Source organism: Pinus tabuliformis, chromosome 9 (genome assembly GCF_031772625.1).
Source record: "Pinus tabuliformis cultivar Carrire ecotype Pingquan chromosome 9, CPIR1, whole genome shotgun sequence".
In the NCBI taxonomy this organism is placed as follows: Eukaryota; Viridiplantae; Streptophyta; class Pinopsida; order Pinales; family Pinaceae; genus Pinus; species Pinus tabuliformis.
The window spans coordinates 1,347,560,200-1,347,573,840 of NC_142307.1; the positions used below are offsets into that span (position 1 = coordinate 1,347,560,200).

The 13,641-nt window shown below is 40.2% G+C and overlaps 1 protein-coding gene across 2 annotated transcripts in view; it reads left to right on the forward strand.

Annotated features, from left to right (window-relative positions):
* LOC149153498 (uncharacterized) overlaps window positions 1-13,641 on the forward strand; it is a 425,412-nt gene that overhangs the window by 221,862 nt on the left and 189,909 nt on the right. For both annotated transcript variants that reach the window (XM_089441366.1, XM_089441367.1), the window contains one exon: window positions 7,806-7,895. In XM_089441366.1, the coding sequence (XP_089297492.1) occupies window positions 7,806-7,895 (90 nt within the window). The remainder of the gene's footprint in view (window positions 1-7,805; window positions 7,896-13,641) is intronic.

Sequence of the window (13,641 nt, forward strand, 5' to 3'; positions counted from 1 at the left end):
CATCTTCCTTTTCCTTCGTTTCCCTGGTGTCAGCGTCTTTAGATCCCCTTAAAGTAGGAAGGTTGTCTACCTTGCTAAGAGCCATATCTTCGTCAAAGGTGACATCAAGACTAATCTCGACTTCCCTTTGACCAGCTATTCTATAATCCTTAGTATTTTCGCTATAGCCCATGAAGATTCATTTCTTTCCAGATGCACCCAATTTATTCCTTTTCTCTTTTGGCACAAGAAAATATATAGGGCTTCCAAAAATTCTAAAATGAGATATGTCAGGTTTCTTACCGGTGAACATTTCTTCGGGAGTCTTGGAACCCAATGTTTGATGAGGGCATCGGTTTTGTACATATACGGCGGTATTTGCAGCTTCGGCCCATAGAAACTTCAGATGTCTTTGATCATGGAGCATAGCACAGACAACTTCCACAATTACACGATTCTTCCTTTCCACCACACCATTCTACTTAGGAGTATATGGTGTAGTAGTCTCCCTCTTAATGCCAGCCTCTTTGCAAAAGTCATGAAACTCATTGGATTCATATCCAGTCCCATTATCAGTCCTTAAGGTCTTGATCTTCTTTTCGGTTTGATTCTCAATCAAGGGTTTGAAGTGCCGAAACCAGGAGAACACTTCATCTTTCTTTTTCAAGAAGTATATCCAAGTCTTGCGAGGATAATCATCTGTAAAAGTGAGGTAATATAAATATTCTCCCAAGGAGTTCACAGGCATCATACCGGATATGTCTGAGTGAACCAATTGCAGTATATTAGAGGTCTTGCTTTGGCTTGAGGGGAATGGTCCCCTTTTGATCTTTCCTTCGGCACATCTTGGACATAAACCTTCTTGCTCTAATCCAATGTTACTTGGGAGCGGGAGCGACATTTTCAGAAGCTCCCTGTTTGGGAGCGAATCCTGGAGTGTTTTTTATATAATATATATATTTTTTTATATTTTGATACATATATGTCAACAAAAACATGTAGAATAATGAATTAGATATAAAAAACATAAAAAAAACATAGATTGAACCATACAACAACAATCATCTAGAAGTTATCTTCATCAACCACGTCCGCAAGTTAGTTACATAGTAACATACAACATATTGAGTCTCATGATTCATCAATCATAAAGTTTCAAGCTTTCAAAATTCAATATATAACATTTATCATCATTGATCACCAAAGTTGTACTTGTAAGCTAAGTGTAACCATTACAACAAATAATATCTAACATGAAATGAAATGAAACAACTTTCAACTTTCATGAAGCATCATATTCATAATTCATTACTAATGAGTTTCTAATTGCCAACTTCAAACTTAAATTGTCATATATTGTTTAAAAAAATATCATAATAAATATGAAAGAGTCAATAGTTATAAAAGTTACTAGAAACTAGAAAAGAGAAGTAAATCTATTATCTATTTCTTATGCTTGGGCCTCTTGCCACCACGAGAAATGTCTAATTTTTTAGTCTTGTTGGAAAATCAGGGTCTTTGTCATTAATATCACCCTCTAAGCATTAATATGCAGAGGTATCTTTGTCATTACCTCTGTATCTGTATAGGGATCTTTGTCATTAATATCACCCTCTAAGCATTACAATAAGATAGAACAAGCATAGCATGTCAAGTCAAGATTTTGTTTGAGTGATGCGTACATTTTTAGGAGGGTCATGATAGAGGAGTTCGACAACCAATGTCACTAACATCAAGGTACATAGAGGGATTGGTGCTCTTGATTAAATACGAGTTCCATACCCTAATACATGACAAAATTCAATGGAAACATTACAATCCCCCAATCCTGAAATCCTGAAAAACTGATAAGTCTGCTGGATTTTGAATGAAATCTAAAATTCTACTTTCTCCATATGAAATCCAATGAGGCCAGAACCACTCTCAAACATCTTGAGTCATTTCATGGTAATGTTAAAAATTTATGTAAAAGGATGAAAATGAATATTAAGGAGAATGTCACTTTTACTTTAAGAATTTAACATCACCATGAATAGCATATCAATACTAGGGCCTAGACTTGATCATTAAGCTGTCCCACTCAAAAATTATTTGTTTCTTTAAAAAAAATTGCATTTCAAACATTACTACAAAAAAGAAATTGCAAAAAAGGCAAAACACTCCCGAAAACGCAGGGAGCGAAATTTTTTTTAGGGAGCACGCTCCCGAAATCGCTCCCATTTCGAGAGCGATTTCGGGAGCACGCTCCCGACCCGCTCCTGAGTCGCTCTCGCCCGGAGCGCAGATTGGGAGCGGGAGCGAGGAAGGGGGGAGCGCTCCCCCGCAACATAGCTCTAATCTGAACTCAGGCATCCCGATCACCATTTTTCTTACATCGGGTAGAGCTTTATAATGAAGGTGAGCAAACCGCCGATGCCATAGTTCGGATTGAAGAGATGTGTCACAAGACATGACGCCCAGCGGATTTCCTCTGACCTGATATAATGAATCAACTCAAAATCCTAGAGTAAAAGCATCTTTAAAGTTCTTTTTCCATACATGTACCTTGCCATCGTTGAAGGCCACCTTGTAGCCTTTGTTTTCCATTGCCGAAATGGACACTAGGTTCTTTTTGAGATCAGGTACATATAATACATCTTGTAAGTGGATGGTATTACCCTGATTCAATTTAAGAGTGACATTTCGTATGCCTTTCACAGGATATTTTGAATTATCTCCAAGAACAATTTCCAGGTTGGTTTCCTTCTCTATCAGATTATAGAGAGCTTTTTTGTAACCAGTGAAGTGCCTTGAGGCACCACTATCAATAAGCCAATTTCCCAGAGAATTGGGGGAGCAGTAGTAGATAAAACTGTTGGTAGATAATATTCATCTTGCTTATTGTTAACAGTGTTAGATTCATACCTGGAATTTCTTGTCTTCTTGAATGGTAGTCCTCTTCCTTGATTTCTGGCGCTTTTTTTACCTCTGCCATTTGACCTGCCATTCCTTTGATTGCCTTGAGAGGGATTTTGATTATTGTCCTGGTGTGAGTCCCTTTTATCAGGGCACTCCCTTGCATAGTGACCCATTTTATTGCAATTTTAACATCGTCCTTTTTTTCCACCCTTTGGTCCAGCCTTTCTTTTGAATTTAGCCCCGTAATTGTGTCTTCTTTTAGTATGAGAAGAAAAGGCAGAGGGATGACCTTTAAGTATGGGCATTTCTTGCTCTTCCATCCTTGTTTCTTCTTGAATGCATCTGACCATTAATTCCTCAAATCCAGGAATTACGTTATTGTTGAGAAGAGTAGTCCTGAATATATACAATTCAGATGGCAGTCCTCCAAGAGTTGTGAGTGTCATTTCCTTGTCAGGAATTACTTCCCCAATAGATAGGAGATTGTTCTTGATCTCGGTGATCCTTAAGAAATATGCTTGCATACTCTCATCTTTGCCCTTCTTAATCTCCTTCAGCTTATTTCTAAGAAACAAGACTTGATTTGCATCATTAACTTTAAATAAACTTACCAGTGTATCATAGATTTCCTTGCAGGTGTTCAGCTCGGAAACATAGGCCACCAAGCGCTTGTCGAGGGTATCGAACTAGTATTTAATAAAGAGCACCAAACCCTCTATGTACTTTGATGTTAGTGGCATTTGTTGTCGAACTCCTCTGTCACGACTCTACTAAAAATGTATCCATCACTCAAACAAAATCTTGACATGACATGCTATGCTTTTTCTCTCTTATTTTAATGCTTAGAAGGTTATATTGATGACGAAGATCCCAATATAGGCAATGATTTTGATGATATATAGGCATTTGTTATAGCATGATTTCTTTTGGATGCTAGAAGCCATCTATAGCTTATTCGTTGATGTATTTTTGGTTCAGAGATAGATTGCACTCGATGCTATTTTGGTTATGTGCACCCTTACGTGTTATATAAATGATAACTATTGCTTATTTGTGTATAAATGGTTTGGATTCATATGGATGCACATCTATGTATATGTTTTTCTTTAGAATTTGAATATTTTATGTGTTTTTGGTCAACCGTGTTTTTGGTCCAGTATTTTTGCCGGTTCTGGTCTAGTTTTGACTGGTTTGCAGTCCACAAAGTTTTTCGGTTTGATCATTGGTTTGGTTTTGGTAACATCATGCTATGTTAGATGTCTGAGGATTATTTTGAGCTATAATATGGGTGTTGCTTCCCTCAACATGATCCCCATTGTGATCATTCGACATTCTTGCACCATTTTGGTTGGAATTATGTTGGTTCCCTTGAATGCTTTCCATAAACTGAGTGATAACCAACACCAACTCTTGCTGCCCTCTTGCCAACCCATTTAGGGCATTCATAACACTTCCAGGTTGTTATTTTTTGTCACCCATTTTTTCTTCTCCTTCTGATTCAGAATGGGGGAGGTCTTTACCCTTTCATCAAAGTAACATGTGCTCACAGGCTTGTAGGAAAACCAACTTTAATACCATTGTAATATCCCTTGCTAACATAGGCTTACTCAAGTTGCAATTATTATTTTTTTTTAAATTTTTCTTTCATGTATTTTGTGAAACACTTTAGAATTTAAACATTTCTTCAAACACTTGTATGCAAACAAGAAGAGGCTTTTATTGTAGAGACATTTCTTCAAACATTTTGCATGCAATTGAATTGAAACCCTTGTTCAATAATTGAACGCAAATAACAAAAGTAATTCAATCAAATTTTATTACCCTTGTTCATGAAATTACATGCAAGACAACTCCTTAAAGATGTATAAATTTAATTATTAAAACCTGTGGATACCTTCGGAAAATGACAAGTATTGGCTGAAGAAATATGGCCCCTCCAGAGAAATGTGTCCCCACAAGAAGAAGATCACAAGCTCCTTAAGGAACTGGACATCCACAATAAAATTTAACTTCCTTAATGAAATTGGCCCTCACAGAATTAATTTGGCCTCCCAATAAAACTTGGGTTCCCCATTGAACTCGGCCTCTAGAAATCAAACTAGCCTTCCCGACTGAACTGAACCTCCACAAATTAAACTCTGCTCCTTCAATAAAATATTGCTTCTAGAAATCGATTGGCCTCGAGCACTATTTTAAAAACCGGCCGTTTCGACTCGGATTTGGCCGAGTTGGTCCGAGTTATAGCCCAACCGGGTTGACTCGGGTTTTGAACCAGACCGGTCGGCCCGGTTGTTACCGAGCCGGCCGAGTTGGCTAACGACTCGGCTGGCTCGGTAACAACTTGGCCGGCTCGGCCGAGTCCGAGCCGACTCAGCCAGCTCGGTAACAGCGGCCAGTCAAGTCACTTCAGCAACATTTGTCTTTGAAATTTCATTTTTGGGGACTCCCTGGGCTTCCCTCTCTGACTCATGGGTTTCCCTGTCTGACTTTGATCCCTAGTATTGATATGCTATTCATGGTAATGTTAAGTTCTTAAAGTAAAAGGATGAAAATGAAGAAGAGTGGTTCCGGCCTCATTGGATTTCATATGGAGAAAGTAGAATTTTAGATTTCATTCAAAATCCAACAGACTTATCAGTTTTTGAGGATTTTAGAATTGGGGGATTGCAATGTTTCCATTGAATTTTGTCACGTATTAGGGTATGGAACTCGTATTTAATGAAGAGCACCAATCCCTCTATGTACCTTGATGTTAGTGACATTGGTTGTTGAACTCCTCCGGGATTCGCTCCCAAACCAGGAGCTTCTGAAAATGTTGCTCCCGCTCCCGTTTTCGCTCCTGCTCCCAAGTAACACTGAGCTAGATGATGTTGGCAACTCTAGCAGTAGCCAGTAGTACCGGTCACAGACTTTTGTTGTAGAGGCCATTTCTAGCCTCCTTGGTTATGTGTTTTTGTTTTGATCTCTATATCATCATCGTGTATGTATTGGACAGTGCACTGGGTGCCATTTTGATATAATGGATATTTTCATGTGTTGTCTTCTATTTATATTCTAATGCTGTGTGTTTGGAAACATGAATGAACATCTTTAAAATGATGTGTTTTTATAAAAAATAAATATTTAATGTATTTTTTACAACGACCGAGTCATTGGAATCGAGCTGGCCGAGTCAATACCGAGTTGGAGTCAGAGTCGGAGTCGACCCTCGGCCGTGTCGGAGTCGGAGTTGGAGTTTTAAAACATTGGCCTCGACACAATAAATTTGGCCTCCCTTTAAAATTCAGCTTTTACAAATGTATTTGGCCTCCACAATTTAATTTGGATTTCCCCAAGATAAATTCGGCCTCCTTAAGGAAATTCGTCCTTCCCAAAGACCTAATTGAGCTTCTACTAGATTTCATCTCCTTTGGCAAAATTTATCTTTCCTTTAGACGTTGAGTACATGTGAAGAATCTGAATGATTGCTCCTCCTTGACTAGCTACAATGGATGTGTCTCACCACAAAAACTAATCCTCACTAGGGCTTTTGCCCTTTACTCAAAAGCACCAAGAACTCACCAAAATCATTTATAAAAATAATCATTACATCATCAAAAGTGAACTCCAATTCCTCTTTTTATAACTTTATCATTAGAATACCATGGGTCATTTGCTCAATAAAATAACACCCCATTTTAATTTAATTACTCAACATCAGAATAGAAATGTTGTTTTTTTTCACCCAAATGACATTAATTAATTAAATTAATTGATCTCCTTCTTTCGACTATAGCCTACGGGAATCAAATAGGCTACTAAGTCAACTCCTGTAGTCATTACTCAAAAAGGGACATGACACAAGCATCCACTTAGCAAGCTATCTGAATTGTGAAAATCCATTAAGTTCTATGTCTCATGTACCAATACATCTTAGGCAATCAAGGGGCTGAGTGCACACCATGTATCGCAATTCTGATTGAGCACCCAAAGGATGGTGCAAACACTTTTGGAGTAACTGCAAAAGTTAACGTGTACAACTTCTCAGTTTCTCATACAGCACAACCATACTTTAAAATAGAAAATTAAAACAGAATACTTGTAGGTGTTGTTAAAGTGCATCAAACTAAAGAAAAAAATGTTCCAAGTTATATGTGGCTGATCCACTATTAATGGGAATGAATATCCATTTCCTTATCACGGGCACACCATTCTCATGAGTAGCAGAATATTATGAAGTTCTGGATAGTTTAACCTTTTCACCAAACACATATAGTAAGAATAAAGTCTATGATATAGCCATTATGTGCATATCAAGTATTATGGACTAATTTAGTGATTTGCACATGGGGAGGGAAATATATGTTTCAAAACTTCTCAACACTATATATCGATGTAATTTCAGTACATACATGATGGACTTCATGAGATGCATGAAATCTCTTCCAAAATTGCCAAAGGCATGAAATTTCTTTTTACAGATGCACTAAATACAAATTGAATAAGAGAAATTACTTCAAGAAAATAATATAATTGAATTATGTAGCATCTTTTCCATCCCATACAATTTTAATTATGATACTAGAGTGCTCAGGATTCCATTCAATGCAAACCTTAATAAAAGGGCAGGATAAAGTATTAATCTCATGGCATTAACCATTTGGATTTTCTGCTTGATGAAGTTGCAATGGCTCTAATAATAAATAGGCCTCAGATCTTGATTTTTTTTGGAAAATTAGCGTAGAACATCTTACTTCAATAATTTTTCTGACATGAGGAGCACTTAATATAACTTAACATTCGAATACTTCATGTTAAATACAATTATGCAAGAACACTTAACATACACACACACGCGCACATATATATTTGGATCATAAGGTGTTACAAAATGCATGTTTCTATCATATATATGAATGAGATTATCAATTCGTTTCTTTATTATGTAGGTTGCAATTGTTGGAAGTAAATATGGTAATGTTTATGCTTGGGATCTTCGTGGAGGAAGAACATCTGCTGCTTTTCTGTCTCATAAGGAGGTATGAAACTAAGGAAGGATATATGCAAGAAGAAATGGTTTGATTTCTTGTTTCTGCATATTATGTTTTCACATTATTTCTGCATTTATGTTTTTACATTATTTCATTGTTCATGTTATTGGAAACAACTCAAGTGAAAAAAGTTTATGCTAGAATGGTACATGTTGAATCACAATGTTCGGTCTTTTTAATAGCGTATACATATCTATGGTGTTCTTATGCTGATTTGTGTTTTGTTGCCATCTATTTATTTATGGCTTCAGAGTTTGGTGTGAAGGACTAGAAACAAATAGTTGAGAGGCTTGTTACGACAAAGTAAATTCCTTTGAGATAAGATAAGATGAGATATGAATGTCCGACAAATGACCACAAAAGTAGGCCAATGGGACTAAAGAGTACAACTAGTATGAATACAATGTGGAAGTGCCAACATAATTCGTAGAAAATGCTGAAAATAATACAAAGAAAGAAACTTGCATGTGTAGTATCAAAACATATGTATACAATTGTGATGAATACACAATATTGCAAAACACTAAGTGAGTTTGCCAATGACTAGAAAGGTGGAAAACCCAAGCAAAGAACTTGTCAAGAGAGAGAGAGAGAGAGAGATAGAGGGAGATGAGACAATGGGGCCAATTATGTCAATGTCTCCCAAGTTTGATGGATGGGGTGAAATAGGCAAGGGGACATTGGCTCCTTGTTGAAGTCTTCTGGAACGATTGTGAAGCCTAGCTGCAAAATCTAGGTGAGTGTACGGGTGAGGTATTCTCCTAACATCGTAGGTTGGACGCAAAAAATGTCAAATGGATCTCTCATTGCTCCTCTAGATCTGGGATATAGTTTGATGAGCAGGGTGTATTCTACTCTAGATTTATTTGGAGTCGATCCCTTCAATGCTTTGAGGATGTAATGTCCCCATTGTCAGTTTTCTCTACAGTACACCCATGACGGATTTCCAAGGTACATGGTGGTTGTTGATTTGCGGTAGCATCGGATGTGCTCTAGCCACGAAATTTGGTAGAGAGGTTAGGGCCCATGAGATCTCCAATACCCAGAAAGGGTTTGCGCAGATTTAAACAGTTTGGGAGATATTAAAATAATTAATATTTTTAATAGAGTCCCTAAGTCTAAACTTAGGGAAATTAAAATATTAATGTGAATTAAAATAAAACTGTGTTAGAATATTCCAAAAGGTATGGATGAAGCCAACTCTAATCTTAGCCTTTGATTAGGGACTTAATCTCGACCGTTGATATGTCAACGAGAAAAGTATAAGAGGAGGATTGAGGGTTGCTTGGAGAATACACTAGAGTGATCAGTGATTCTATTCTCTAGAGCGGGGTTTGCTAAGAGAGATAGACTCAGTGATCAGTTGCAGCGAGGGGTAGTGAGTACGAGGCAGAGAGGTAGGGACAGGGCCGAGAGACCAGTGCAGAAGCAGAGAGAGGCAGATGCAAAGCCAGAAGGAGCCACGCAAAGGCAGCAGAGACTGCGCAGAGTCAGAAGGGCCTGCGTCATCCATGCAAGGGCTACAGGATTGACGCAGAGGGCTAAAGAGGCTGTGCAGAGCCTTAGTATATTGACACAGAGGGTTTCAGGCTGGTGGAGAGGCCAGCATGGCTTACGCTGAGCTTCAGATTGTGCTGGAGAGGGATTTCGTGGAGCGGGATTTTCAAATACTTGTTTCCAAAGAGAGGTATCGCTGCCATATTTTTTTATCTTTGTCGGGTTAGCCAGTTTGGCACCTAGTGTACTCAGAAAAGAGCTGCTTAATAATAAAACCCTCAAATAGCCGCACCGATTTTCCCACATTGGGTTTTTCCTGGGACATTAGTCCAAAAATAATGGTGTCATTTGTGTGCTTCTTTCTGTTTCCTTCAGTTGATGATTTGTAATGTGTTGATCATGCACTTTTATTTATTTTTAGTATTTGCATGGTAAATAACTTGTTAATTAACAGAACAAGTAGGTAGTAATAAATTAGTAAAGTGCATGGAGGGTTTTAACTGTTAGACTTAGAAACTTCAACATGGTATCGGAGCGTGTTTGCAGATCACAGGAGAACTAAGGACATCAACAGAGTAGAGTAGCAACAATAGAAAACAACTGTCCCGGGTGACAAAAGCTATTCCTAGCAGCAAAGCAGCGAAGAAGGGGTGACGTAGTGACTGCATCATCAACTTCGAGCCTAGAAGAGGTTGCGCAGAGGCTGAAGGAGGCAAAGACAGGCTCATGTAGAGCCACGCAGAGGCTTGGAGGGCTGACGCAGTTGGCTGTTTGCCGGTGCCGGGACTGTGTAGAGCCTAGGAGCTATCACCTTCACGTTGTTGGGGTTTAGGAGGCTGTGGGTAAGTTGCAGAGTGGAGCTAGTGGGGTACTGTAGTTAGAACAATACCTAACAGGGCAAGGCCAAGGAGGGAGTTGCTACCAAGGGTTTCTAGCCGAGAAATCTGGATAAGTGGTGTAGTTGCATAGACGATCAGAGTAGGGGGCATCTCGACATTGACATAAGGGTTTCCAGGAGGGAAATCAAGTCTTAGAGGGAGTCACATTGAGAACTTCCAGGAGGGAAGTAGAAGAGCAACATGGCACTACATGGAGTAAGAGACCAGGATAGACTGGATGGAGCCTCAAACTTTGCAGTCTGGAAGGCTAATATATTATCTGTACTTGATAGAAATCATGTCAAGCACTTCGCCTTGAGGACGATAGCAATCCCAGTTGACCCTGCTGATAACGACAAGTACAAGGAGGTAATGGCGAGGGCCAAGAGCATCATCCTTGACGGGGTCAAGGACCATGTAGTACCACACTTTTCTAAGAAGGAAACGGCAAATGAGATGTGGGAGGCCCTAAAGAAATTATACCAACATACTTTTGCGTAGAGAAGGATGTTACTAGAAAATCAGTTGTGGTCATACCAGATGAAGAAGGGAGAACCGATCGACACCTTCCTTGGTCGACTGAATGAGATCCGGGATCAACTGATTTCCATAGGGGCCACGCTGGATCAACAATTGATGGTGAGAACAGCCCTGAACGTAGTCTCAGAAGACTAGGAGGTATTTGTCCAGAGTATACTGGGCAGAGCGACCCTTCCACATTGGGAGGAAATGTGGGCGACTCTTTGCCAAGAAGAGATCAAAAGGCTAAGCAAGGCAGGAAGCAGCGGAAAGGGGATCAAAGTCAAGGAGGAGGAGGATGTTGCCCTAGCATCTAAGGGAAAGCAAGAGAAACGAAAGAAGAAGGACCTCTCCAAGGTCAAATGCTTCCACTGTGGGGAGCTGGGTCATTATGCGACCCAGTGTCCAAGGAAGAAGAGTAAGGGAGAGGCCTCCGAGACCAAGGCAGCGCCAACAAGGGCAGAGAAGGAAGTGGAGACAAACGATGACTGTGCCATGAGTGCACTCACGCCACTTGAGCGAAAGTGGGAAGACATCGAGATGTAGTCAGACGGACTACAAGCGATGAGGGGCAGGATCCTCGAGGTACCTAGCCTCTTGGGTTAGACCATGCTATGAGAGCCTTGAAGAGGAGTAGCAGGACTGGCGGATGTGGGTAGAGACGGATTTGTATGAAGCGGTAGAGAGAGCTACAGTGTAGAATTCCCAGAACAACGAGAGGCTAGTTGGCCGCAATAGTGAGAGAGGCACAAGAGTGTTGCACCAGTGTAGGATGGCACAAAGAGGTGTGCAACGGTGCGAGATGCAGGGAGTTGTTGCAGCAGCGCAGAGGTCAAAGACGGAGCACTTGTCAGCGACAGAGGGAGCTTCAACATCAGGTGTAATCTAGCTTGATAGAGAGGTTAGAGTTGGGAGATCAGTTACTTACTTCTCAGTAACTGAGTTGCGGTGCAGCAGTTAGCAGTGGTAGTGCTATGGGCAACACGATGCAGCATGATGAGAGGAGATGCAGTGCAGACGCAGCAGTGGCGGTGGCAGGGCCATGGGCAACATCACAGATGCAGAGGGAGCTGCTGTACAGATGCAACAATAGTAGTGGCAGAGCTATGGGCAATAATACAGGATGCAACAATGCAGAAGATGATGGGAAACAAGCCTGGGATCAGCACAGGGACCGATGCCAGATGATTAGGGTAATACTCAGTAAGGAGTATTGCTAGAGCACACTCCTCGCTAAGAGGGAGTGTTGATTTGGGGTAGCATTGGATGTGCTCTAGCCATGAAATTTGGTGGAGAGGTTAGGGCACATGAGATGTCCAATACCCAGAAAGGGTTTGGGCAGATTCTAAACAATTTGGGAGATATTAAAATAATTAATATTTTTAATAGAGTCCCTAAGTCTAAACTTAGGGAAATTAAAATATTAATGTGAATTAATGTAAAACTGTGTTAGAATGGTCCAAAAGACATGGATCAAGCCAGATCTAATCTTAGCCGTTGATTAGGGACTTAATCTCGGCCGTTGATATGTCAACGATAAAAGTATAAGAGGAGGCTTGAGGGTCACTTGGAGAATACATCAGAGTGATCAGTCATTCTATTCTCTAGAGCGGGGTTTGCTAAGAGAGATAGACTTAGTGATCAGTTGCAGTGAGGGGCAGTGAGTACGAGGCAGAGAGGCAGGGACATTGTCAAGAGACCAGTGCAGAAGCAGAGAGAGGCAGATGCAAAGCTAGAGGGAGCCACGCAGATGCTACAGGAGTGACGCAGAGGGCCAGAGAGGTTGCGCAGAGCCTCAGTAGGCTGATGCAAAGGGTTTCAGGTTGATGCAGAGGCTAGTAGGGTTGACGCTGAGCTTCAGGTTGTGTTGGAGAGGGATTTCATGGAGCGGGCTTTCCGAATACCTGTTTCCGAAGAGAGGTATTGCTGCCAGATTTTTTATGTATGTCGGGCTAGCCTGTTTGGCACCTAATGTACTCAGAAAAGAGCTGCTTAATAATAAAACCCTCAGATAGTTGCACCGGTTTTCATGCATTAGGTTTTTCCGGGGACATTAGTCTAAAAATAACGGTGTCATTTGTGTGCTTGTTTCTATTTCCTTCAGTTGATGATCTGTAATGTGTTGATCATGCACTTGTATTTATTTTCAGTATTTACATGGTAAATAACTTGTTAATTTACAGAACAAGTAGGTAGGAATAAATCAGTAAAGTGCATGGAGGGTTTCTAACTGTTAGACTTAGAAATTTCAACAATGGTCGGGACATAGGAGCAAGATTACGTCATTAGAGGTGCCAAAGCGGTTTTGAGGGGTTTTATGGGGTTCGACGATGTTCACTTGGTATATTCCATCAATAGGGTCAATTCCACACAACTTGCTTTTGGTTACGTTACATTTCACATCTTCATCAAGGCATCCACTTTCCTATTATGGAATTCGCAACCTTGGTTCAAAGCGGTCTAATTTGGGACAACTTGAAAATAGTTTTAATAATGATGCTCCGGAGAAGGCAAATGTAGCTATAGGTCAATGCATTTATGCAAATGGCGTCCCTTTAACCTTGTGGGATCTCCTTATTGGGCAATGATCATTAAAGCAGTGAATGAAGCCCCAAAAGGATACAAGAGCCCTGGGTATGGGAAGGTCCGCACTACGTTGTTGAGCGCTGAGAAGTTAGATTTGGAGGCTAAGTTAAGCCCCATTCGTAATTCATGGCACATTTCATGGATGTCCATCACTTTTGATGGATGGGAAGATCAAAGTAATAGGCCTTTGATCAATGTGATTGCTCAGAGCCTCAAGGGGGCAATGTTTTTGAAGGCAGTGGATTGTGAGGGGC